This window comes from Onychomys torridus, chromosome 6 (assembly GCF_903995425.1).
Source record: "Onychomys torridus chromosome 6, mOncTor1.1, whole genome shotgun sequence".
NCBI classification, from domain to species: Eukaryota; Metazoa; Chordata; class Mammalia; order Rodentia; family Cricetidae; genus Onychomys; species Onychomys torridus.
The window spans coordinates 78,504,099-78,530,646 of NC_050448.1; the positions used below are offsets into that span (position 1 = coordinate 78,504,099).

The window sequence follows — 26,548 nt, forward strand, 5'->3', positions numbered from 1 at the left end:
GTGTAATGACTAAATAAAACTAATTAACATATTTATTACTTTATGTATTTATAATTGAAGACCTATATTCTATATAGTTTTCTAATACATAATACCTCATTATTAACTGTAGTCACTGTATTTTATAGTAAACCTCTTGAATTTATTCTTTTTAATCTAGTTGAAATTATGTTTGATTTTGTTTTTGTTTTGGGGTTGTTTTTGTTTTTGTTTTTTTTTCCCCAGACAGGGTTTCTCTGTGTAGGCTGTCCTGGAACTCACTTTGTAGACCAAGCAGGTCTTGAACTCAGATTTACCTGCCTCTGCCTTCCAAGTGCTAAAATTAAAAGTGTGTGCCACCACCGCCTGGCTCTAGTTGAAATTTTATATCTCTTGACTAACATTGTCTCAAAATCTTCCTCTTTCTAGTCTCATGTAGTTACCATTCTACTCTGTGTCTATGAATTTGGATTGCTTTAGAGTCTATATAGGAATTATGCAGTATTTGTCTTTCCATGTTTAGCTTATTTTACTTAGCACCAATGTCCTCTAGGTTCATTCATCTTGTCAAAAACAACAAAATATCCTTACTATTTTCCTTTAAAGATTTATTTATTTATTTTATATATATGAGTGCTGTATTTGCATGTACAACTTTATGCCAGAAGAGGCCATCAGATCTCACTAGAGATGGTTGTGAGCCACCATGGTGGCTGGGAATTAAACTCAGAACCTCTGGAAGAGCAGTCAATGTTCTTAGCCAATGAATCATCTTTCCAGACTCCCACACCCCTTACTATTTTTTTTTAATGGTACTTGGAATTGAACATGGGGCCTTGTGAATGCCAGGCAATTGCTTTAGCACTCTGAGCTATATCACCAGCTCTGGCTTTCAACTTTTTAATTTTGAGACAGGGTTTTGCTAAGTTGTGCAGGCTGGGCTTGAACTTATGATCCTTTAGCCCCAGCCTGCTAAGTAGTTGAAATTATAAGCCTGTGTCACCATGCCTGGCACTGTGTGTGTGTGTGTGTGTGTGTGTGTGTGTGTGTGTGTGCGTGCGCGCGCGCACTTATCAGTGCAGATGCATGTAGAGGCCAGAGGTTAGCACCAGGATGTCTTCAGTGAAATTAGAGCTCTTTGTTTTGACAAGACTGCCTAGCCAGAAAGCCCCCTCTCCCCTGGATCTACCTGTCTCTTGCCTTCAATACTGGGATTAGGTCCATCAGACTTGGCCTTTATGTGATTTCTGGGGGTCTAAACACAGGTCCTCTTCCAGGCCATTCTTTCCTTCTTTTTTTTTTTACTCCCCCCCCCCCCCCCCCCCGAGCTGAGGACCGAACCCAGGGCCTTGTGCTTGATATGCAAGCGCTCTACCACTGAGCTAAATCTCCAACCCGTCTTTCCTTCTTTTTAAAGAGGGTAATAGTATTCCTTTATAATACCACTGTAATAGCATGTGAATATATGCTACATTTTCTATATCCATTCATCTATGGATGGATACTTGGTTTGGCTCCATAACTTGTCTATTGTGAATATGCCACAATAAGTACACTACATTGATTTCATTTCCTCTAGAAATACCAGAAGTTGAACTGATAAATCATATGGTAGTTCTGTTTTTACTTTTTTGAGGGCCCTCCATACTGATTTTTCATAATACACATACTAGTTCACGTTTCCACTGACAGTGTAGAAATGGGCCCTTCTTCTATCCCCCCAGTCCTGGGGATAGAACCAGACTCTTTAGTTTCCATTATTGATTAAATCACCTTACTAGTTGAGTTCTATTTAGATTTTCTATTTCTCTCTTAACCAACCAATTTTGGTAGGATGAGTATCTCTAAGACCTTAACCATTTTATCTAGGTTATCCAATTTGTTAGCATGCAATCAATATATGTGGTACTCCTATGCAATTGTTCATGTATTTTAAGTCTTTTTGTTTCTACAAGATTGGTAGCAATGTCCACATTTTCATCTTGTGTGTGAGTGTCCATGTGTAGATATGTGAAGGCCAGAGGTCAACTTTGGATGCCACTCTTCAGGAGCCATCCACTTTAGTTTTTGAGATGGATGAGTCTCTCACTGGGACTCAGGAGTCACTGATTAGGATAGGCTAACTCTCAGGAGCCCCAGGGGTCCTCTGTCCACCCCTCTAGTATTGTGATTACAGGTGTGTTACACCATGCCAAATTTTTTATTTTTTAGGGGCCTATTCTGGGAAATTGAGCATGAGCACTTTACCAAATGTGCTAGCAATTCACTCCCTGTGTTCTCACTTTCGGTTAATACTTTGATTTTTTTTTTTCAGACAGCATTTCTCTGTATAACCAGGCTGGCCTTGAATTCAGAGAGATTCTCCTGCCTCTGCCTCTGGAGTTCAGGGATTAAAGGCATGTGCCACCACTGTCTGGTGATTTTTTTTTTCCCTTAATGTAACTAAAGCATCATCACTTTTATTGATCTTTTGAATTTATACAGTTTTTCCATTTTTCATGTTTTCTATTTCATTTATTTCTGCTGTAATCTTTAGTATTTCCTTGCTGTTGCAAAGTTTGAGATTGATTTTAGTCACCCCCCCACCCCCACACACATACCTAGTTCCTTAAAATGTAAAGTTAGGCTGTTCAACTGGGATCTTTCTTTTTAAAACAAATATATCATTTATTTAAGACTAATTCACCCAAGCTAAATAAACATACTGCTTTATATCTAATACAGTATTTTATTAATTCTTTAAGAATTTATTACACTATATTTTGATAATGTTTACCCCTAATTCTTCCCAGAACTAACACTCATTTCTCTACCCCTTCTTAACTTCATGTCCTCTTTTATAAAAAATAACCCACCAACTCTAATTTGTGCTGCTCAGTGCACTCATGGGTATGGGGCCAACCGCTGGAGCAAGGCTGACTACCAGGAGCTGCACCCTGAATAAAGCCTGACTGTCTCTTCTCCAGAAGCCATCAACTGTCCACAGCAACTTAGTTGGGGTTAGATATTATTGAGCCCATCCCCCACTTCCATGCTTGAATGTTGACTGGCTTGATTTTATGGAGGTCTTGTGCAGACAAGACTGCTGGCTTGATTTAATGAATGCAGTGGTCTCATCCTGTTCAGAATACACTGTTTTAGCCTTTCCATGATGGTCCCTGGGCCGTGTGTGTGTGTGTGTGTGTGTGTTGGGGAGTGGGAATGTTGGGGTTATTACTTCCTAGTCTTCAAATATTAAAATATTTTATTGACATTGCTTCATTAAAAACCAAAACAAGGGGTTGGGGATTTAGCTCAGTGGTAGAGTGCTTGCCTAGCAGGCACAAGGCCCTGGGTTTGGTCCTCAGCTCCAGAAAAAACAAAACAAACAAACTAAACAAACAAAAAAAAACCCTCTTGACATTTCTCTTGAAGATTGAAGCAGAACAAAATCTCACTGTACAAGCTGGCTCTTATCCTCCGGACTTACCAAAAAAGTGAGTAAATTAAGCATATCTAAATGTTGACTAATTGTGTCTGAGGGATGAAATCTCATGTTCTGCTTCGCTGTGTACAGCATCATCATTTTCTTCTTTTGTTTCAGCGCCATGAAAGATGTAAGAACGACAGAGCAACCGAGCAAACAAAGGGTGGAAGTGGACATCGCAGAAGCGTCTTCCTTTGATAGGACTTCTGAAATAAGTGCCAAGGAAGAGTTCGCTTTGCATTCGGCTAAATCAAGCCCTTCTTTTGAGTTTTTAGAGCTAAACTGTGGGTGTAACAGCAAGGCTGTCATAACCAGGGAAGGGCAGGCAAAGGCCTCTCCAGTCGTGGGAGAGCCCCTTCAGAAATATCAGAGTCTGGATTTCGGTTCCATTTTGCACGGGTCGTGTCCTGGTGCTCCGCCTAGCAACACAGCAGGCAGGTGCAGCAGTTCAAAGGGGCTGGTGATGCGGACCAAATCAACTCCCTTTGAATGGATTCAGCAGAGAAAAACAAGCGAGCTGGACATAGAAGAAGGTTCTTCACTCTTGGAATCTCATCTGCATGAGCCTTGTCTCATGGAGCTGCAGGCGCAAAGAGTGGTCCATGTTTCTTCAGAGGAACTGAATTATTCACTGCCACGTGCCTCTGAGCACCCAACATGCGATACCCCGTGTGTACTGCAGCACAGCCCCAACACTTTTAGAGTGCATTCTTGCACGTCTTTAGTAGAAGATCCCTATTTTCCATCGTCACCCCCAAGTAGTGCTGATTCTAAGATGTCTTTTGATCTGCCCGAGAAGCAGGATAGGGCCACTTGTCCTTGTGGCCCGTTGCCAGCCTCTTCTACAACCTCCCTTTCCCATTGCAACTCCCACGGTTCTTTAATGGCAAGCCCTGTGACCACTTTTCCCCTGCTCTTAAACCAAGGGACAGCTATAGAAGGTGAGCTATATTCTCAAAGTTGTAGAACGTTTTGGACCTTGCCTTGTTTCCATTAAATATTTTGTTTTCTTCTCATCCTAACCCTTCTCTTCCTCTGCTTCTTTTTCTTCTCAAAGAAATAAATTCTAGGAGTGTTCTAATAATGTACTATAAAGACAATAGCAATGAGGCTGTCAGGTCTGGGGACCTATCTTCACCAACAGGAAGGCTTCTAACATGGCCATCCTCATTCCAGACTTGTTTATCAACAGCCGCAATTTACCTTTACCATACAGAAGCAGCTTCCCAAGTACAGAGGGCAAGCTGGTCAACAGCAGCACTGCACAGTCACCCAGAAATATGTGTTACTCACTTATGTGCCTGTAATGAGTTGAACACATGGCTCAGCATTGAGTTCTTTTCCTGTAGGAGTGGGAGCGGTAGGACCTGATTTCCTGCGCCTCTCATCTTAGTAGATGAGGGTATCTGCTTATGGCCACTCAGGCTTTTCATGTGGATGCTGGGGATCTGAGCTCAGGTGCTCATCCTCACACAGTACAATCTTACCCACTGAACCATCTCCCCAGTTTTTGTTGGTTTGTTCATTTTCCTGTTTTGGTTTTTTCAGACAGGGTCTCAGATAACCCAGGCTGGCCTCAAATTCTTTTTTGTTTTGTTTTGTTTTTTGGTTTTTTGAGACAGTGTTTCTCTGTGTAGCTTTGCACCTTTCCTGGAACTCACTTGGTAGCCCAGGCTGGCCTCGAACTCACAGAGATCCGCCTGCCTCTGCCTCCTGAGTGCTGGGATTAAAGGCGTGCGCCACCACCGCCCAGCCTGGCCTCAAATTCTTTATATAAATAAGAATGACTTTGAACTCTTGATAAGTATGTGCTATGAAACCTAGCAAATTTGGTAGATGAGTAAATCATTTGTTGGAAAAAATATTTTATCTGGATCTGAGAAGGTTCTTCTTATGACCTAATTGTTTTATAGTTTGATTATATTTAAAATGTAAGAAATTTTGTTTTCTTTATTATGCATGTGTGTGCATGTGCGTGTGTGTATGTGTGTCTAGATCAGTGAACAGCTTGCAGGAGTGAGTATTCTACTTCTACCATGTGGGGTCTGGATTGAACTCAGGTTGTCAGACTTAGTAGCAAGTGCCTTCACCTGCTGCGGCACCTCACTAGCTCCTATTTTCTTTTTATGAATAACCATCATGCTTTAAACATCTCAGAACACCAAAAACAACAAAGAAAGTAAGTTATTTTCATATTGTAGCAAATTGACATGTCTGCCATCTGGTGGTAGTTTCTTATAGTAGCATGTAAAGTGTTCTGCACAAATTCAGAATTTTTTTTTATTATTATTAAACAGAAAACCCTGTAGGCATTTGAGCCTAGATTTCTAGTCTACATCCATTCCCAGAATTTTCTCCTTTTTTGATGAACTATTTCTATGTCTGTAATAAACTTCTATATTTTGGATTCTGTACAGAATAGAAAAAGGATTTTGTTTTTTTTTTACCTTTTGTGTAAATGAATGTTTAGCTGATGAAAAGTACCCTATTATGAGTTCTATAGAAAACAAAAGGGAAGAGTTATGTAGAAACTAATCCAAACCATCCTAACAGTGACTCCATCAAAATATTTGGGGATATTTAAACCTTTAAACCCAGTAAAAACTTCAAAGATCAAGTAAAGCCTTTATCTGAAAACAAATTCATTCTTTTTCCTAGAGTAAGCACATACAAATCTGGTAAATTTATCTTTAGATCAGATGGGATGTAAGGGTCTCCTTTGTTCTCATTACAAAATTATGACTACATTTCTGTCATTTGGACAGTGACCTCTCCCAAGATAGATGACGAAAATCCCCCTCCGCTCCCTGAGCGGACACCCGAGTCTTTTATTGTGGCTGAGGAAGCTGGTGAGTACAATTCAGTAAGTCTAAAGTGTGTTCCTTCTCAGGTCCCTCCAGTGTACCATGTGCTGCTGAGCATCCATTTGTCTGTTTTAAAAACAACCTCATTCAGCCAGGCTGTGGTGGTGCATGTCTTTGATCCCAGCACTTGAGAGGCAGAGGCAGGCAGATCTCTGTGAGTTCGAGGCCGGCCTGGTCTACACAGAGAGTTCCAGGACAGTCAGGGTGGTTATGCAGAGAAACCCTGTCTCAAGGAAACAAACAAACAAATCCCATTGCTAAGAACTGGGCATATCCAGTTTCTTGCAGGAGAATTCTCACCAAGTGTTACTGAGTCCTTACCTTGGTGGTGAAGGTAAGAATTGGAGCCTCCCTGGAATGGAGTAGAGCATCTGACTCAAAGACCCACGGCTCTGTGGGACTTTAGCAACTTTCATCTGACTCAACTCATTTGTATTTAACAGACTGTAGTTTTATTCTACACATCTTATTTTTTTAGACATATTGATTTTGTTTTGGTTATATAAATGTTTTGCCTGTATGTCTATATGTGTACCACATGTGTGCCTTGTGCCTATGAAGTCAGAAAAGGGCATGGGATCCCTGGGACTGGAGTTGCGTGCTGTGGATATCACTCTGTATAAATAAAGTGCTGATTGGCTAGTAGCCAGGCAGGATAGGGTAGGCGGGACAAGGAAGAAGAGAAGGCGGGGAACAGGAAGGCTGGGAGGAGACACTGCCAGCCTCCGCCACCACTCTGTGGGTTCCAGGAACTGAGCCCAGGTCTCCTGCCAGAGCTCTCTCCAGACTCTATTCTCCTCATTTAACAACTGTCATGCAACAGCTAACTAAATTCTAAATGTAAAACAACATGCTGGAGGATATGGGGATGAGGAAGGTGTCCAAGATACATTTCTTCCTCTTAAGAAGCTTACGTCTGAAGTACAGAATGTGTATATGAATCTTTATGTTTATTATATCAAGACCATATCTATCAATGATATGTAAAAGACACAGGGAGCCAAAGGACAGGAAAGCCTTTCAGGCTGAGAGTAATCAGAAAGGCCCAGTGAAAGAGAAACAGTTGAGTGGACTCCTAAGACAGCTAAGGCAAAAATGAATGCTTTCACTGTACTCACTTCATGGGCTGGATCATGTTAGCAGTGAAATCACAGACAGCAACTCTTAATGACATGACAATTACTTAAGATGAACACCTGGAATAATGTTTCCTGATTCTAAAAGAAAAGTCTGTATTTTTGATAATCTGTTATGTATTTCTAGATATTCTTTGAACCAACTATTTAAGTATATACAATGATTTCAGAGCTAAGGCAGTTAATTAAGCATTTAGAAGTTTCTACAGGGCTGTGAATGTAGCTTAGTTGTAGAGCATTTGTCTAGCACAGCAAGACTCTGGGTTTAATTCCTAGTGCTGAATTAAAAAATAGTTCCCACAGTTGTGATGGTGGAAAGTCACAATTTAATGTAATTGTTGTTACAATCACTGGTAATAGTATGGACACACATAATGGTCTTTTTCTTTTTCTTTTTTTAACTCACACAGCAAAGAACAATCATCCTTTTTCAAGTGCCATGAAGTAATCATAATTTCAACAACTTATCTCCAAATAAATTTTTAGGGTAATGTTCTAAATTATGGAAGAACTAATTCTGGAGGAGATCAATTTAGAACTAATTTCCATATGATAGTTATAAAAATCACTGTAAGAGTTAGGGACACCTATTTATGATTCAGCACACTTATGAATTAAGAAATGCTGTTATTACTACAGTTACATGAACTATATTTTTAAGTGGCATTTATTGCTTCAAACTTGTATTGTGTGTACATGTTATTCCTTCACTTTTTTCCCTTCTCACAAATTTAGAGTGTGAAACTCCCAAGTCCCAAATCAGATAAAGGCTTCTCTTGATTTCAGGTGACATTTAGTCCTAAGAACTTGTTTTGTATAACAGCTCATTAAGTTAGAGTAATTCACCTCAGGAAGATTCAGAGTTCTTGTAAACAACTTCTGCTGTCTTGATTTATTTTTGGGTTTCCCAGACAGACAATTTTGTTTTGTCATAGGCGAAGTAAAGGCAGGATCCTTCAAAGAAACAAACAAAAACATTATTTCAGATAGGCTATTTGAAAATTGAAATAGTTAAAACAATCTTGTGTAAAAAGAACAAAGCACAAAAATACTATCCTACCCGACTTCAAAAAGCCAGAGACATGAGAATGGCAAGGTACCAACATAAAAGAGACACTCAAACCTGAAGAACAGAGTACATAGCTTAGGAAAACCAACCTGTGCTTCTATAGGCAACCGACTTTCACAAAGATGCTATGAACATGGCCAGAATAGGACAGTGCTTTCAATAAATGATTCTGTGAAAATTGGGTATCCACATATATAACAAAGGTGGGCTCCTACCTCTCACAGGTCACCAAAAATAACTTAGCATCTACTAAATACTTAAGTATAAGACCTAAAACTACAAAATGACTAGAAGAAACTTCAGGACTTTGGAATGGGCAAGGACTTTTCTGAACAGGACATTAAAAATAAAACAATAAGGAAACTAAAGCAAAAATAGATAAGTAGAATTACACCAAATAAAAGGCCTCATGCAGCAAAGGCAACAACCTGTGCCCTTAACTTAGAAACCTTTGTTCACTGTGCATCTGACACGTACAGCATTGCTCAGCACTACAGTGACTCAAATTTCATTCTGTTTTTATTTATTTATTTGGTGTTTTCAAGACAGGGTTTCTCTGTGTAGCCACGGCTGTCCTAGAACTTGCTCTGTAGACTAGGCTGGCTTCAAACTCACAGAGATTCGCTTGCCTCTGCCTCCTCAGTGCTGGGATTAAAGGAGTGTACCACCATGCCCAGCCTTGGTGATTCAAATTTTAAAAATCCTGTCTCAATAGAATATTCTGGATATTGACCAAAATGTTTAAGGAACATACAAAAAAATTAGCAGCAAAAAATACAGTGGCCTGATTTAAAAATTGGCAGTATATCTAAATATATATTTCTCAAAAGAAGACATAACTATGGCCAACAGATATAAAGATATTCAGGATCACTACCCATCAAAGAAATACAAGTGAAAACCACAATGTGGCATAACCCCACTCCACTCAAAACCAAAAGTGGATGCTGGAGCCCCTGGATCTGGAGTTACAGGTGGTTGTAAGGTCCCATCTGGGTGCTAGAACTGAGCCTACATCCTCTGGAAGAGTAATCAGTGCTCTTAACCACACTCACTTTTAAAAACCTGTTACTACTCTTCTTTGTCCTGAGTTTTGCTTATATTATATACTAAAAACTGAGTGACACCTACTGGGAATTCATAGGTACTTTGCAAACATTAGCATGGCTGTAGTTGTCATTAGCGTATTTATTCATATTATCATGTTACTCAAAAATATATATGTACTATAATGTGGATATTAAAAAGCATGAGCTTTTGAGCAGTCTGCAATTCAAACTACCAATCTACTAAAAATTACCAAAATATAAGCTTAATTAAAAATACACTTTCTGAGGGCTGGGTGTGATGCCTTTAATCCCAGCATTTAGGAGGTGAAGTCAGGCAGATCTCTGTGAGTTCAAATCTAACCTGGCCTATATAGCAAATTGCAAGCCATAAGGGCTAGATAATGAATCTCAGTCTCAAAAAACAAACAACCAAAAACAAAACCAAGCCAAACTAAAAACAAAAACAAACAAACAAACAAACAAAAAACCCAAAACTAACAAAATACTCTCGGAGGCAGGCATGGTGGCTCACATCTCTAACCCCAGCACTTGGGAAGTTGCAGCAGAACTGCCAAAAGTTCAAGGCTACCACTGGTTATAAAGTAAGGCCCTGTCTCAATAAAACAAAACAAAAATACATGTGTTTGGGGCTGGAGAGATTGATGGCTCAGTGGGTAAGGGCACTGGCTGCTCCTCTGGAGAACCCAGGTTTGGTTCTCAGCACCTACATAGTGGCTCATAACCATCCATAACTCCGGTTTCAGGGGATTTGGTTCCCTCCTCTGATCTTTGCAGGGATCAGGCACATGTGTGTTATACATTCATACATGCTGGCTGTCTTAGTGCTCTATTGCTGCAAAGAGACACTACGACCAAGCAACTCTTATACAAGAAAGCATTTAATTTTAACTGGGGGCTTGTTTTAGTTTCGAGGGTTAGTCTTTTATGATGGCGGAAGCATGGTGGGAGCATGGCGGCACCCATGGTGTTAGAGCAGTAGCTGAGAGCTATATCCTGATTCATAGGCAGCAGGCAGAGGAGAGGGAGAGGGAGAGGGAGAGGGAGAGGGAGAGGGAGAGGGAGAGACTGAGACTCATGGGTCTGGTCTGGGCCTGAAACCTTGAAGCCCAGCCCTAGTGACCTACTACCTCCAACAAAGCCACACCTCCTCCAATAAGGTCACACCTCCTAATCCATCCTAAGCAGTCATCAGTTGGGGACTAAGCATGCAAATATATGAACCTATGGGGGCCATATTCATTCAAACACAGGAAATGCCCATATAAATAAAATAATAAAAATTCTTTAAATTGTGGATTTTCTCATTTATAAATTAAAAATTTATAAATTTTTTTGTGAGAATTGAGATAATGCATTTAAAGTTTTTAGCACAGTGTTACCAAATAGCCCTCATCAAATATCTTCCAAGTGTTAGGATAGGCAGAATATGTAAGGAAAAGCACTACTTTTTTTTCTTTTAGACAAGTTTAGCTATGCAGCATCTCAGGCTGGCCTTAAACTTTCTATCCTGCCTCAGCCTCCCAAGTTTTGGAATCACAAGTGTATACCACTGTGTCCAGCTAAAAAGTACTATTTAATGTTTATATTAAGTTGAGTGGATGAAATTAATACCCACATGGAATCACTGATTATCTATGTGGCACTAATTATAATCAGCAGGAGTTTTGAAAAATAGGATGATATTACTGGAGTGGCTAGGAAAGCCTTCACTCAGCAGAAGAAAGATCTTAGAGAATTTGGGACAAAAGGAAGGAATTACACAAGTTATGACAAGCCTAAGAAGACTCAAAGGAACAATGTGTGCAAAGAAATCATGAGTAGGTTATCTGTATATTTTACAGTGCTCGGATCCAATTCAGGGCCTCATGCATGTTAGGCGAGTATTCTACCACTCAGCTACTCCCCCAGCTAGTGTCTAGGTTATTGTCATTGCAATAGGGGTTAAACTTTGTAAAATACAGGAGATAAATTTAGATAAAGTGTAGCAACGTTTTGAAGTTAGTCTGAAGGAATATCCAGATTGTAAAAATCCATAAAGACAGTGAGCTGATGGGTCCTGGCTACCAACTGGCTCATTAAACACCTAAGGACCAAGCCTCCATCTCATAGAGCACCTAGGACCAGGCCTCCTACTCTGGATCAGAGAACTCTAGGAACACTGAGGCTGTAGGGTTCTCCCCTCTTACAAATGGTGTAGAACCTGCTGGCACAGCCAGAGGGCTGTGAGAACTTCATTTTTCAAGTCAGCATAGTTGTACCAGCACTATACTCTCAAATTGTCTCAAGCTTTTGTTGTCATGACTCACCATGATAGACTGGACCCTGAAATGATGAGCCAAAATAAATCCTTTCTCTGCTAAAAGCAAGCAAGGAAGCAAGCAAGGAAACTAGAGGTTGCCAGGGTTAGGGGGAAGGGAATAGGGAGCCATTATGGGTGTAGTGTTTCATCTTATGGTGGTAGAAACTGTTCTGGAATTAGACAATGGTGATGATTGTGCAATACCATGAGTGCACTGTTACTGTTGACAAATCATATGTGTATTTTACTATATACCCAAAGCTAGGCAGAGGAACACAGACTTAATACAGAAAATAACAGCACTGTAGATTCTTCCTCTAGAGACACTTAAGATGAAATGGTATTTCAGGAAAATATCCACCAAGATATTGCTAACAATTTTACTTCTCAGAATATGCCCTAACAGCAAACTGAAAGATAATAAACTGTGTTGAAGTGTTTATCAAACAATTATTGGATTAGGTACTTGAAATAAGTACTATGCAGCACATAAGAAATAAACAACAATACTTGCTTCATAGGTAAATTTTACAGCCTAAATATCCTATGACCAGGGCTGTCGAGATGACTCGGAAGATAAAAGTGCCTGCCTTGCAAGCTCGATGACCTAAGTTCAGTCCCTATAACCCACATAAAAAAGATGGATATGTCTATGGAGGTGGCTGTGATAAGGGCTCTTGCCACTAAGCATGACAACTTGAGTTGGATGCAAGCAGTAGAAGCAGAAAACTGACTTCCACAGGTTATCCTCTGATCTCTACATGCACACTATAGTATGTCTGTGCTCCCCCATAAACGTTAAAATTTAAAAATCTAGATGTGGCAATACCACATCTCTAATCCCAGCACACCTATAATGAGATGAGAGGTAGAGATGGGAGAATCAACTAGAAGCTGGAAGGCTAAAAATTTTCCATAAAATACTTTTCTTATTACAGATCTACATCAGGATGGTTCCCCTCCACCTCCACTCCCAGAAAGAACTCCGGAGTCCTTCCTTCTTGCTGATGAAGACTGTAAGTTGGCATTACTTTCCAAAAAAAAGTTATAAAATGGAATGTTAAAAGGTCTAATATAGGCTAAGTGTGGTAGTGCATGCCTGTAATCTCAGCACTTGAGAGGTGAAGACAAGAGTTCAAGGTCATCCTTAGCCACATTGTTTAAGGACAGCCAAAGCTGTTTGAGTCCCTATCTCATAAAAACATAGACAAGGCTGGGCATGGTGGTGTGCTAGAAGGCAGAAGCAAATCTCTGTGAGTTCCAGGCCAGCCAGGGCTACACAATGAGACCCATCTAAAAAAACCAAAAACAACTGAGTTAAAAACAGTAAGTCTTACATGGAAAGGTACAAAGAATGATTAAATAAAAGAATAATTTTTAAAGTCTACAATATATAATGAAAATGATACCTAAGAAGGAAAAACATATAGGCCAAGCTTGAATATACAACTATATTTAAGTCATAGGCTTAAGAAACTATACAACAAAATGTTTTTCTTTCTTTTTTTCTTTTTTGTTAAGGTTTACAGGCCCAACCCATAGAATCTTACTCTACTAGCTATCCTGAAACCATGGAAAACTCAACATCTTCTAATCAAACACTGAGGACTACTGGAAAAAGTTTCACAAGGAGTAAAGTAAGACTAGAGATTTGGAAAACATCTCAGAGTTTCCCTTACTACAGGCTTTCTCTCCACATCATCAAGATTGAAAATTATATGAAGCACCTTTATTAAACAGAGTTTTGATATCACACAGTCAAAATGAACTAAAAGCAAATCTATGGAATAAATTAGAGTAATTACAGTAACATGTTAATATATTAAAATAAATGCATCATCTCCCAAAAAAGTTCAGGAATAGGTCCACATACATGTAGGGATTTAGTGCATTATGGTGTGTCTCAAACAAGGGATAAGGATGGATAGTTTCATAATTGTTAGTGGGTTGAGAATGTAGCTCAGTTAGTAGACTGCTTGCCTAGAGCCTGCCTAAAGCCTGGAGTGTGACCCAGGGTGGTGCATATCTGTAATACCCAAATCCTAATATTTGGGAGGTGGAAGCAGGAGGATCAGAATTTCAAGGTTGTTGGTCTAAATAAGTAATAATGTAGAAAATATTTAGGATTTACAATTCATATTGACATCAGGATAAAGTCTAGATAGCTAAAAGATTTAAATGTTAAAATGTGTACATACACATAAAACTACTAAACAGGACCTGGAGAGATGCTCAGAGATTAAGAGCACTAACTGCTTTTCCAAAGGACCTGAGTTCAATTTTTCCAGAGGACCTAAGCACCCACTGGGAATCTTAACTGTCTATAATTCCAGTTCTAGAGGATCTGATGCCCTCTTTCTGCTCTCCCTGGGCACCATGCATATACATGGTACATAGACATACATGCAGGCAACACATCTATTCACACAAAATAATGAACCAGTCTAATTGTTTTAAGTCTGAAAATGAAAAACAACCTCCCAAAGGACTCAACAGCAACTATTTAAAACATCCTAAGTTACAAGAGTACTTTTTGGTAAGATATTTTTGTAACTCTGGGAGTATGAATGGCTTTTGTAACTATAACAATCCAGAGGCAGTAAGGAAAAGGATACACACATTCCACTAAATGAAACAGAAAATGTCTGCACAGTGAAGGAAAGTTGCCTGAAAATCAAGGATAAAGACCAAATTGGAGAGAAAAATGCCTGTGAATTGCACCATAGTCAGAGGGTATTGTCTACTATATGATGAATTGCTAGAAATCCATAATATAAAGTAAATATGGGCAAACAAAAAAGCACATGACTGAAGAGCAAAGCAACCCCCAGAGGCTGTAAGTCAGCTCTGGATTCCCAGTGAAGGGAGAGATGCCCGTCATCTTTACCCCTGGCCTTCTGTCAGCCTTGTTTCTAGATATGTACTATGATGCATATGGTAAAATAGCAAGATAGAATCAAGTGGTAATTCTATATTGAATTAAGATGTAAGATGGAAAAATAATTGCATTTTCATGGCTATTATTAAGGAAACTAATCCTGTTAAGTCTGTTTTTAGTTGACTAAAGCATTTTTAACTTTTAGGAAAATATTAACTTTCCCCCTTTCTTTACTTTTATAGAGTTTAAAGATTTTCCGAAATATGAAAAAAAGTAAGTTCATTCGTACTTCTTTTTTAGAATGTATCCAAAACTTTTAAATTTGCACAGTTTTTGGTATAATCACCCTATGAGAAAAGTTAACAGTATCATTCCCAAATAGAACTACTTTAGGGACCTGTGGGTTAGAGCGATTACCCAGGCCTTGACTTTGCTGGGCTCCATCAGGCTAATGTCGGGTAGGGTTTCTATTTACAGACAGAATTAGAATAACTACAATGTTTGGACTGTCTACCCATACCAAGATGCTTAGATACAAGTATGCCATTTACAACTCCTAGCGTCTAACCTTCCATATATTCTCTTTGACACAGTAACAGCAAAGCATATTGTGAAACAAATGTGTTGACTTGATGAAACAAGCAAAGCATTGACACATTTTCATTTTCACATGTATTACCAGCAGCAAAAGTCTGTTGCTTATTATTTTGCTGTATTGTAATGAAAATAAAAACCCACGGGCTCTTTAAAATTTTGGAAATTCTCTTAGACATCTTATTTACAATTATAAGGTCTATAAAACACGACGGTATGACTCTTAAATGGGATCCACTCGGTTGGTCAGGAAGGACTAAATAGTTGATATTATACTGGAACAACATGGAGGGACCAGGAACACCAAGGAAATTTGGGAAAGCAAATCTCAGGTGGATAGTTGAGTGCTACTTTTGCCTTTGAGGCTTGTTCTTTATTTTTCTATCCATAAAGTTCAGATTCTCAATAGCCTGCCAGCATTATCATCTTTCCTGACCTCCAAAATAGTCTTTTATCCATTATAGGTAAAGTCTGGTTGAGAAACATGCCTTTCCCCCTAGAATTAGTCAAGGAGAATTTTAACATTGCAAAAGGAAATTATAGTAATGGGGAAATTTAAGTAGACAAAAAACAAATGAGTGACTGACTTGGACAGTCAGCCAAAGGTTTATTTGATCAGCTTGTTTAGGAAACACTCGGTTTTCTTTCTCTAGATACAACACTATTTTGGGGATATCAAAGAAACAGTAACTTCAGATAGATTTATGCTGGCAGATCTTTGGGATATGGTGGGAGACTGAGCCTTCTTTCTTATGTTAAAAACTCTCAGGGCATCCTCTAAATGTAGGCTAGACTGTATTTCTGTTTTTCAGCTACTTTCATTCGATATTCTTTGGTGGCTAGAAACAGTATCAAGTCTTCACCAATGACCTTGGAGCTTAGACCTGCATTAGCTTAGACTTGAATACCTGTCCTTCACCCTTCCAGATACTCATGCCCCAAGAATTCCCATGTTCTTTCCCAATCTGAATCTCTTAGTAGCTTGAAGTTAAGTTTTTAATGAAAATAGCATTTTATCTGTTATTTTGAGCTAGCATTTGTCTGCTTTTTTTCTATATTTCCATGAATATTTGTTAAATGCCTACTGTGTGCCAGACATTGTGGAAGGGACCTGGTATATGGTAGTCAACAGTGATAATACTGGCTCTTAGGATTTTGTGCAACTTAAGACTAGTGAGGAATTCAGAAATTTAGTGATTTCCCAAATACATATATAATAACATTGTGGTAGATGCTATCAAAGAAAACAAGAGTAATTGTGAGAGAATTTGTTTTATTACTCTTTGATCTTTGGGGTGGGAGGGTCCTGCCACCCAGCTCCCAAATAAATACATGGAGACGTAATATTTCTTATGAATGCCCAGCCTTAGCTTGGCTTGTTTCTTGCCAGCTTTTCTTAAATTATCCCATCTATCTTTTGCCTCTGGGCTTTTAACTTTCTATATACTTTTCTTTACTTCTTACTCCATGGCTTGCTGTGTAGCTGGGTGGCTGGCCCCCGGAGTCCTCTTCCCTCCTCCTTTCATTCCCCTTCTCTTTTTCTCCTTCTACTTATTCTCTCTGCCTCCCAGCCTCACTAATTCTCTCTCCTGCCTAGCTATTGGCCGTCCAGCTTTTTATTAGACCAATCAGGTGTTTTAGACAGGAAAAGTAACACAGCTTCACAGAGTCAAGCAAATGCAATACATCTTTGCATCATTAAACAAATGTCCCACAGCATAAACAAATGTAACACATCTTAAATTAATATTCTACAACAGTAAGGTAAGGCTGAAAAGATGGGAGAGTAGTCGTTACATTCTTATTGGTCTTGCTGAGTAGAGTTTATTTTAAGTGCTTATGAGACACCATAAGAGGGTTTTAGACAGAAATGTTATGCACTCTGTTTTTATCCTGGTTGCTGTATGGAGAGTGGATTACAGGTGACAAGAATGGAAGCTGCCAACCATGATGCCCAGTGATGCCTACTTTTAGCGGGGAAAAATTTTGAGTAAATTTTGCTATTGTGCATGTGTGTGTGTGTGTGTGTGTGTGTGTGTGTGTGTGTGTGTGTGTGTATGTGCATGTATGATGGAGGGCACATATCTCAACTTGTGTATAGAGGACAACTTTATAGAGTTGTTGGTTTTCCCCTTCTACCTTTACATGAGTTCCAGGGAACAAGCTCATGTCCTTAGACTTACACAGCAAACTGCTTTACCAGTTTGAGCCTAATGAGACATTTTAATTGCTCAGCAATACTATAGTTGCAAGTGACAGAATGTCCAATTTAGGCTAACTGGAGCATAAGAGAAACATTGTCTTGTAACTAAGAATTCAAATAATTCATTAAGTAGTTGACCTCTCATTCCATATTGCTTTGTGTCATTCTTGTGTATGCCTGTGTGCACACATGTATGTACATGTGTGGTCTGAGGTAGATGTCAGGCATCATCCTTAATCATGTATCTACCATGTTTTTCAGACATGGTCTTTCACTGAACTGAGAGTTCACCAGTTGGCTATATTAGCTGGTCAGTAATCTCCAGGGATCCTGCTCTTTTCATTTCCCACATGCTGGGATTATAGGCACATGACTGCCATGTCTTGCCTTTTACTTGGGTGCTGGATATCTGAACTCAATGCCTCAAGCTTGCCCAGTAAGCACTTTACCAAATTAGCCATCTCTCTAGCCCCAGCTTTGTTTCGTTTTATAAGCTTACTCATAGTCAGATTTTTTTTACCATGTGGTTTTAGGCTTCTGATGGAAAAAATGAGCTTCTTCCTGGTTGCTTAAGCAACAGCCTGATGACTAGTGTAAATTGGCCTGATGCTGGCCTGGTTCATTTGCCCCTGCCTGAATCGATTCTTAACAGTATATTTAACATTCCAATTAGGCAAGATAATATGTCTTATATTTAGCCACATAGTTACATGTGGCCAGTGATTACTTAGTAATGAGATCAGACCTAAACATCTGGTGTGACCATGCCAATGTACCGACAGTGGAAGCCAGCCCAAGTTATTAGTCATTTCATTCTTCTACAAGTAGAAATAGTTCCACTTGACATGTGGAAACTGAAAATTGGGGAGGATGTAAAGGGAAAAAATAATCTGTTTTTATCTGGAGAATACATGTTGAGCAGGCAGCATAACTTGAGACAAGCCATAGGTAAAATATCAGTTCCCTCTAATATAGATTTGCTGAATATTTGCTGCCTTTGTTTAAAAAATAAAAAGAAAAACGAATAGGGGCTGGAGAAATGGCTTAGTGGTTAAGAGCACTGACTGTTCTTCCAGAACCTGGGTTCAGTTCCCAGCACCCACGTGGCAGCTCACAACTGTCTGTAGCTCTGGTTCTAGGGGACCCAACACCCATGGCAACAAAACAAAACAAAACAAAAAAAAAGCAACTAAGTGTGCATTAAAAAAGTAAAAAAAAATTTTTTTTAAAGGAAGAAAAGAAAAAAAGAAAGAAAGAAGAAACAGTATTCTTTGGGACAAATATATTCTCTCCTCAGTTCACATGTAGAGATTACTGACATACTTGCACATCCCTATCTTCACCCAATGTGTTCCTGTCTACCCTCACTCAGTTCCTAGCCCAGCTCTTGACACACAGTATTAGTATGTACTGAATTGGAAACAACTGAAATCTACTGTGTATTCTAGTGATTAATACTCAAGTATCCTCCAGAAAGGAAATGTTCTAGATGTTTCTAGACGTCTAATATTACATACCTATGTGCAAACATACATATGCAGTTCTCACATTACATTTTGAAATGTTAAGAACAAATAAAAAAGTATATAGTAATTTTTCCTTGCTTATCAGCTGTTTTTGAGAAAGTTGACATAAACCTGAGAAACCTTTATTCCTGTAAGACAATGCACATGTATAATGTAGATCCAGTTTTACAGAATTCCTTTTAAAACTTGGTAGAAACTGATATATGTCTATATTAAGGTGTTAGAACCACACACACATTTTTAGTCTTACACATGGTAAATACAACAGCAAATGAAGCAACATGAAAATGCCTTTGAGAGACTATGGCTCTAACTTAGAATCACCTATGAGAAAAAAAACTGCTGCAAAGTAAGAGATTTAGGAGTAGAGGACAATATAAGAAAAACCTCAGCTTGCCATCGATAAATTAATATAAACTGATCAGAGTTTGACAAAGATAAACTCCAAAGCCAAAGGTGAATTCTAAAGTAGTGGATTTTCTTTTGGGCCACCAACCAGCTCCCAAATCATGACACAAAGACTGTGGTGGTATTGTGTTCCCCGAAATATTGTGCACCCTAATAAACTTATCTGGGGTCAGAGACAGAACAGCCACAATATTTAACATAGAGGATAGGCAGTGGTAGCACACACCTTTAATCCTAGCATTCCAAAGGCAGAAATCCATCTGTTCAAGGATACAGCCAAGCATGGTGACTCATGCCTTTAATCCCAGAAAGCGAGCCTTTAATCCCAGTGATGGTAGAAAGCAGAAAGATATATAAGGTGTTAGGACCAGGAACTAGAAGCATTTGGCTGGTTAAGCATTCAGGCTTTGGGCAGCACAGTTCAGCTGAGATTCGTTCTGGATGAGGACTCAGAGGCTTCCTGTCTGAGGAAACAGGATCAGCTGAGGAACTGGCGAGATGAGGTAGCTGTGGTTTGTTCTGCTTCTCTGATCTTCCAGCATTCACCCCAATAACTGGCCTCAGGTTTGATTTTATTAATAAGAACTTTTTGTTGTTGTTGTTTTTGTTTTTTTTTTCAGAGCTGAGGATTGAACCCAGGGCCTTGCACATACTAGGCAAGCACTCTACCACTGAGCTAAATCCCCAACCCCATTAATAAGAACTTTTAAGATTCCTGCTACAGACTTGTTATTAGTTATGAATGCTTGGCCTTATCTTAGCTCTTGTTTTAACCTATTTCTCTTCATCTAAATTTTGCCTGGGGGCTTTTTCCCTTTCTTTCATTCTGTATGCCCTACTTTCCTGCTTCCTCTGGCTGGCTGGCAGCTGCCTGGCTTCTGGCCCCGCATCTCCCCTCCTTCTCCTTCCTTCTCTCTTCTCTCTGGTTCCTCAAGCCTAGATTTCTCCTCCTACCCATTCTCTCTGCCCACCAGCCCTGCCTATCCCTCTACTGCCTAGCTATTGGCTGTTCGGCTTTTTATTAGACCAATCAGGAGGTGCCTTAGGCAGGTAAGGTGAAACAACAACACACCTTTACACAATGAAACCAATGCAGCATAAACAAATGTAACACACCTTTACATAGTTAAAGTAATATTCCACAACACCATTCCTTTGACGATTTTCTTTGGTTTTGTGTCTTGTTACATAATCTGTTTCTGTTTGCAAACAGATTAGGTACCACAAGTTCAAGGCCAGCCTGGGATACATAGTGAGTTTAGGCCTATAGACTGAGACCTTTCTCCCTCTCCCTATAATAATTCTAATATAAAAACATAATTTCAACAATTTTGAACACGTTTAACATGATACTGATATGTTCATTTTGGAGTATTGTTTGGGATTTCAATAATCATGTAAGCAAATAAACAGTAATCTAAATATCTTGACATTCTTACCCAACATAGTTTTCTTCTGATTATAGGTGTCTGCAGTTCTTCCTCACCAAGCAAGCCTGTAGAATGTGTTCAGCCAAAAAATTCCAGCTCCTTTCTGAATTTTGGTATGTGTATTATTTTATAGCAGAGTTTAAAATGTATATAAATTGGGGCTGGAGGGGTGGCTCAGTGATTAAGATGACTGGATACTCTTCCAGAGGACCCAGCTTCAATTCTAAGCACTCATACAGTGGTTCACAATGGTTTGTAAGTCCAATTCCAGAGGAGCTGATGCACCCTGCTGGCAGGCACTGCAAGCATATGGTGCACACACAGATGTGGAGGCAAAACACCAATAGACACAAAATAAATTAATTTTAAAGATTGTAGGAAGATCAGAAACTGTAATACTGCTAGGCAGACATACAATTGCCCAAATATACCTTTTTTTTTTTTTTTTTTTTGAGACAGGGTTTCCCTGTGTAGCTTTGCGCCTTTCCTGGAACTCACTTGGTAGCCCAGGCTGGCCTCGAACTCACAGAGATCCCCCTGGCTCTGCCTCCCAAGTGCTGGGATTAAAGGCGTGCACTGCCACCCGGCCCAAATATACTTTTATTTCAGAGGAAGAAGCAGAAAATGAGGGAGCCGTCTCTGTCATTACAGTTCTTGTCTCATTTGAGAAAATATTTACTAGAAATGCTCTACTTCTTATCTATAAAATTTGGTCTGCATTTCATTAACTCAATGTTTCAATTGTCACAATTTAAAAGTTAAGATTTGTATAAAATTACTTAAAAACATTCATATAGGACATTGTATGAACTATGAAGAAAACATGCAACTTTGCCTCAGGTTACGAAGTTTTCTGCTTCCTTCTTTTCTCTAAATCACTTGAGTGATGTACGGACCATCTGACTTTACATTGCTGTTGCTCTGGGATAACATCTTAGCTGTGTCCAGGCTGCTTCTTTTCAAACATGCCTAGATTTCAACAGTTTGTGTACTTGAAAGCATCACTTACATTTCATGTCTCCCTTTAATAGTGGCAATATAAACTGTAAGAATGTGTTACTTAAAAATATTTAAGTTGTTCTGATGATGCACACCTGTAATCCCAGACCATGGAAGGTGGAGGCAGGAGGATCATGACTTCAGGGCCATGCTGGACTTGTATGGGGAGATTCTATCTCATTTCCCCCAGTAAGTTGAAGGAAAAAGAAGCTTGTGGTTCAGGTTTACTTTTCCTGAATTGACCCATATGCAGAAAACAGTAGTGTAAAGCTGTTAGAAAGTATTAAGAATTGACTAGTGAATTAGATCAAATAAAGGCATCTGAGATTTTAGTTGTTCTAAGTGGTCATGTGTCATGTCCTCACCCCTCTTCCCAGTGTACGGGGCTACAGTTAAGTGACCTGCTGAGGAGATGGGTTTGATGTATGAACTATTTAATCTCAATACTTTTCCTTCTCTTTATTTTCAGTGGAGTAGAATGTATATAAAATAGTCTCTGTACACTTCTCCCAACATTTAAAATCACTAGTTAATAAATATCAAATGTTTCTTTCAGCTCTGGCATACAGGTGTGTGTGTGTGTGTGTGTGTGTGTGTGTGTGTGTGTGTGTGTATATCTTGCTATGTATGTCAGGCTGGCTTTGAGCTTATACCTGGCCTACTCTAGTTTTGTTTTTTAGACTTAATTAAATGTAGTCATATATGTAAGCAGTTACTAGGAAAGGTGATGAAATTAAAGTATTAGGCATGTCTCTGAGTTTTTCACTTTCTGTTCTCCCTTTAAATTTCAAACACGTCATTTTTCAGTTTAAGGCACCAAAGTGGCTAAGTGTAAGATGCTTTGAAAATCTAGCACAATCAAAGAAAAAGACATATATTGCTGGTGACAAAGAATAAATGTCATCAGCCTGAAATTCTTTTTGAAAGAACCCAGTAACAGCCTTTATGTTATGTGAAATTTTTTCTTATTCTTTTTTTTGTGTAGGCAAGGGAGGTGCATTTCAGGAAGAAAAGTAATGAAAAGTTAATTATCAACTATTTCTTTCAGGATTGCTTTTTATTTTATGAGTTTTGGAAACATAATATTTTAGTAAACCCAGGAATTTCTGTGGCTGCATAGATATAGAACTAGATTTAGATTTAAGCACATAAATAAATAATAGTGCTTAATTTTTGTAACATGAATCTTAAAAGGTCTTATTAATAAAAACAAACCCGGAGCCAGGTATTGGGGTGAATGCTGAAAGATCAGAGAAACAGAACCAGCCACAGCTAACCTCACCTCGCCAATTCCTCAGCTGATCTCGTTTCCTTAAACCAGAAACCTCTGTGTCCTCATCCGAATGGATCTCAGCTGAACTGCTGCTCAAAAGCCTAAAAGCTTAACCAGAGGCTCTAGTTCCTAGTCCTCATTGCCTATATACCTTTCTGCTTCCTGCCATCACTTCCTGGGATTAAAGGCGCATGTCACCATGCCTAGCGGTTTCCAGGGTGGTTTTGAACTCACAGAGATCCAGACGATCTTTGCCTTTGGAATGCTGGGATTAAAGGTGTGTGTGTGTGTGTGCCACCATTTTCTGGCCTCTATATCTAGTGGCTGTTCTGTTCTCTGGCCCCAGATAAGTTATTAGGGTGCATGATATATTGGGGAACACAATATCACCACAAACTTTATAAAAGTTAAATTTGTTTTATGATCAGTGGTGGTTGAATAAAACAGATAAACAGTGTTATGTCCTCAGTTATTGAAGGCTACTATAATCATGGTTCTTCATACAATTATTACCATTAGTTATTCTGTAAGTTGTCTAAATTTTAATATTAGTAGTATTTGGGTTGGAGGTGTGGCCCAGTGGCAGAATACTTGCCTTACTGTATACAAGGCCATTAGTTTGATCTCCAGTACAGCAAAAACAATATCCTAATTTCATTTAAACTTTAATTACTATAATGCCTTTACCGTCTATTATTAAATTGATCAAAGAAGGTGCTTAACTTTTTCAATGTTGTATTCTAAAATCCAAGTAATTTATTTCTACATAAAAGGACTTGTTTTCATCCAGTTTTTTGTCCCCAGGTTTTGGAAATCGTTTTTCAAAACCCAAAGGACCAAGGAACCCACCATCAACTTGGAATTTATAAGAACACTGGCTGCAGATGTACCTGTAAATAAAACTACCAGAATACTGCTATAATAATAATAATAATAATAATAATAATATCAATAATGAGGATATATTGTGTCAATAGCTTTCGAAAGGAAAGCTATCTGAGAAAAACTTCAACAACCTTGTATTTTCATATTCTTTACATTTAGTTGGGAATTACCAATAAAGTTTGTTACTTGAGTTTATGTTTAAAAATGGACTTATTTTTCATTTTTGGGAGTTATCCTATTTTACTTTTTTATAAGTATTTATTTTCATTTCACGTACATTTGTGTTTTGTCTGCATGTGTGTCTGTGTAAAGATGTCAGATCCCTTGAAACTGGAGTTACAGGCAGTTGTGAGTTGCCATGTGGATGCTGGAAAATGAACCTGGGTCCTCTGGAAGAGCAGCCAGTGCTCTTAACTGCTGAACCATCTCTCCAGCCCCACTATTTTACTTTCTCCATAAATGTGAATTTTTGTTTTGAGATGATGTCTTTCTATGTTAGTCTTGAACCTTTAAAGTTGTCCTCCTGCCATGGCCTCTGGCGGGCTGGGATTAAAGGCACACAATCAAGCCCAGCACACATGCTTGTTTTAATAGGTCTGTAAGAATTTGATCTTATACCATGATAAATGAAGACACTATGGGAATAGGAAGAAGCAGAGTGCTAGAGAGGTCCCCAGGAATCCACAAAGATGACTCCACTATAGACTACTGGCAATGGTCAGAAGGTACCTGAGCTGACCCTACTCTGGTGATCAGATGGCCGAACACCCTAACTGTCATGATAGAACCCTCATCCAGTGACTGATGGAAGCAGGTGCAGAGATTCAGGGCCAAGCTCCAGGTGGAGCTCTAGGAGTCCAATCGACAAGAGAGAGAGGAAGGATTGTATGAGCATATTGAGACAATGATTGGAAAAAGCAGAGGGACAAATAGCCAAACTAGTGGAAACACATGAACTGTGGACCAATAGCTGAGAATCCCCATTGTACTGGACTAGGCCTTCTGGATAAGTGAGACAGTTGTTTAGCTTGAACTGTCTGGGAGGCCCCCAGGCAGTGGGACCTGTCCTTAGTGCCTGAGCCGGCTTTTTGGAACCTAGTGCCTAAGCTGAGACACTTTGCACAGCCTTGCAGGGAGGAGGGGCTTGGATCTGCCTCAACTGAATGTACCAGGCTCTGCTGACTCCCCAGGGGAGACCTTGCCTTGGAGGAAGTGGGAATGGGGGTTGGGTTGGGGGGAAGGCTGGAGGGTGGGAGGGAGGGAGGAAAGGGGAATCCGTGGTTGATATATAAAATGAATAGAAAATCTCTTAATGAAAAAATTAAAAAGGAATTTGCTCTTTACTAAATTTCTCCTTAAAATATTTTTATGTGTAGAAATGTTTTTGCCTGCATGTATGGAGATACACCACATACATGTAATGCACATTGAGGCCAGAAGAGGGAGTTGGATCCCCTTGAATTGGAATTATTGGTTGTGAGTTGCTGTGTGGGTTCTGAGAATTGAACCAGGGTTCTCTGCAAAGCCGTAGTGGTCTTAACTATCTGAGCCATCTCTCCACCCCTTCAACTAAATTTCTGCATTGCCTTAATATTAAACTTTTTTTTTTCTTTAGTAGACAAAGCCTTGCTATGAAGCCCCAGGCTGGCCTCAAACTAATGATCCTACTTCAACCTGCATAATGCTGGCATTACAGGTGTTAAAAGGTTTTACTTAAAAACAAAACAAAAAGCCCATTGCCCTATGTTTGCAGTACAAAATTACTGGTTGTGGTAATGACTGTTCCCAGGATGTTATTTTTGTCAAAATGGAGTATACCTCTCCTGTCTTCCCAAATGTGTAGAAAAGAAGGAAAAGAAATACTAAAGAGAATGATGTGCAAATAATGGCAGTGATCATTTTTATATTGCTATAACAATGTTCAACTATGGATTTTAACCAGCTATTCATTGACCAATGGTAGAAAAATAATCAACAGCAGTTACTTCAGTAGCACTTTAAAATTCTTTAAAATTCTTTTTTGATAGTGTTTTCTTCACAGAAAAGGCCCCATATAAACGTGTGCAATTTATGCTCATAATCATTTAAAGGTACTGGTAGTTTTAAAATGTATTTCTGTATGACTATGGATTCTCCTAAATAAATTTCAAATCTAGTTTTACACAGTAAACTAGTTATCTTTATTAAAGGATTCGCTTTACTTTATCAATTTGATATTTTTTACTTAAGAAAATACAGCCTAACAACAGTGTTATTTGTGCTTTAATACTTTTCATTAGGAACCCCAATGCTAGGGCTGACTGAAAGGTATTGTTATTTGCTTATTGTAGTACAATGTATATATACCCAGTATGTGTTCAAGAACTCCATTTTAAACTATAACTTTATTGCAGAAGTTCACTCAGCCTAAGGTACTATTCTGGGGACTAGTGGTGTTAAACCATAGTGCTTTTTATATGCTTAGTACAT

At 38.9% G+C, this 26,548-nt stretch overlaps 1 protein-coding gene across 1 annotated transcript in view; it reads left to right on the forward strand.

Moving 5' to 3' along the window:
- Window positions 1-24,230, forward strand: part of Ptpn22 (protein tyrosine phosphatase non-receptor type 22) — a 48,816-nt gene extending 24,586 nt beyond the window's left edge. The window contains exons 12-19 of the mRNA XM_036189976.1: window positions 3,394-3,455; window positions 3,563-4,386; window positions 6,211-6,294; window positions 12,822-12,899; window positions 13,405-13,520; window positions 15,004-15,034; window positions 20,958-21,035; window positions 23,999-24,230. Coding sequence (XP_036045869.1) covers window positions 3,394-3,455; window positions 3,563-4,386; window positions 6,211-6,294; window positions 12,822-12,899; window positions 13,405-13,520; window positions 15,004-15,034; window positions 20,958-21,035; window positions 23,999-24,063 — 1,338 coding nt within the window. The 3' untranslated portion in view covers window positions 24,064-24,230. The remainder of the gene's footprint in view (window positions 1-3,393; window positions 3,456-3,562; window positions 4,387-6,210; window positions 6,295-12,821; window positions 12,900-13,404; window positions 13,521-15,003; window positions 15,035-20,957; window positions 21,036-23,998) is intronic.
- The last annotated feature ends 2,318 nt before the right edge of the window (window positions 24,231-26,548 follow it).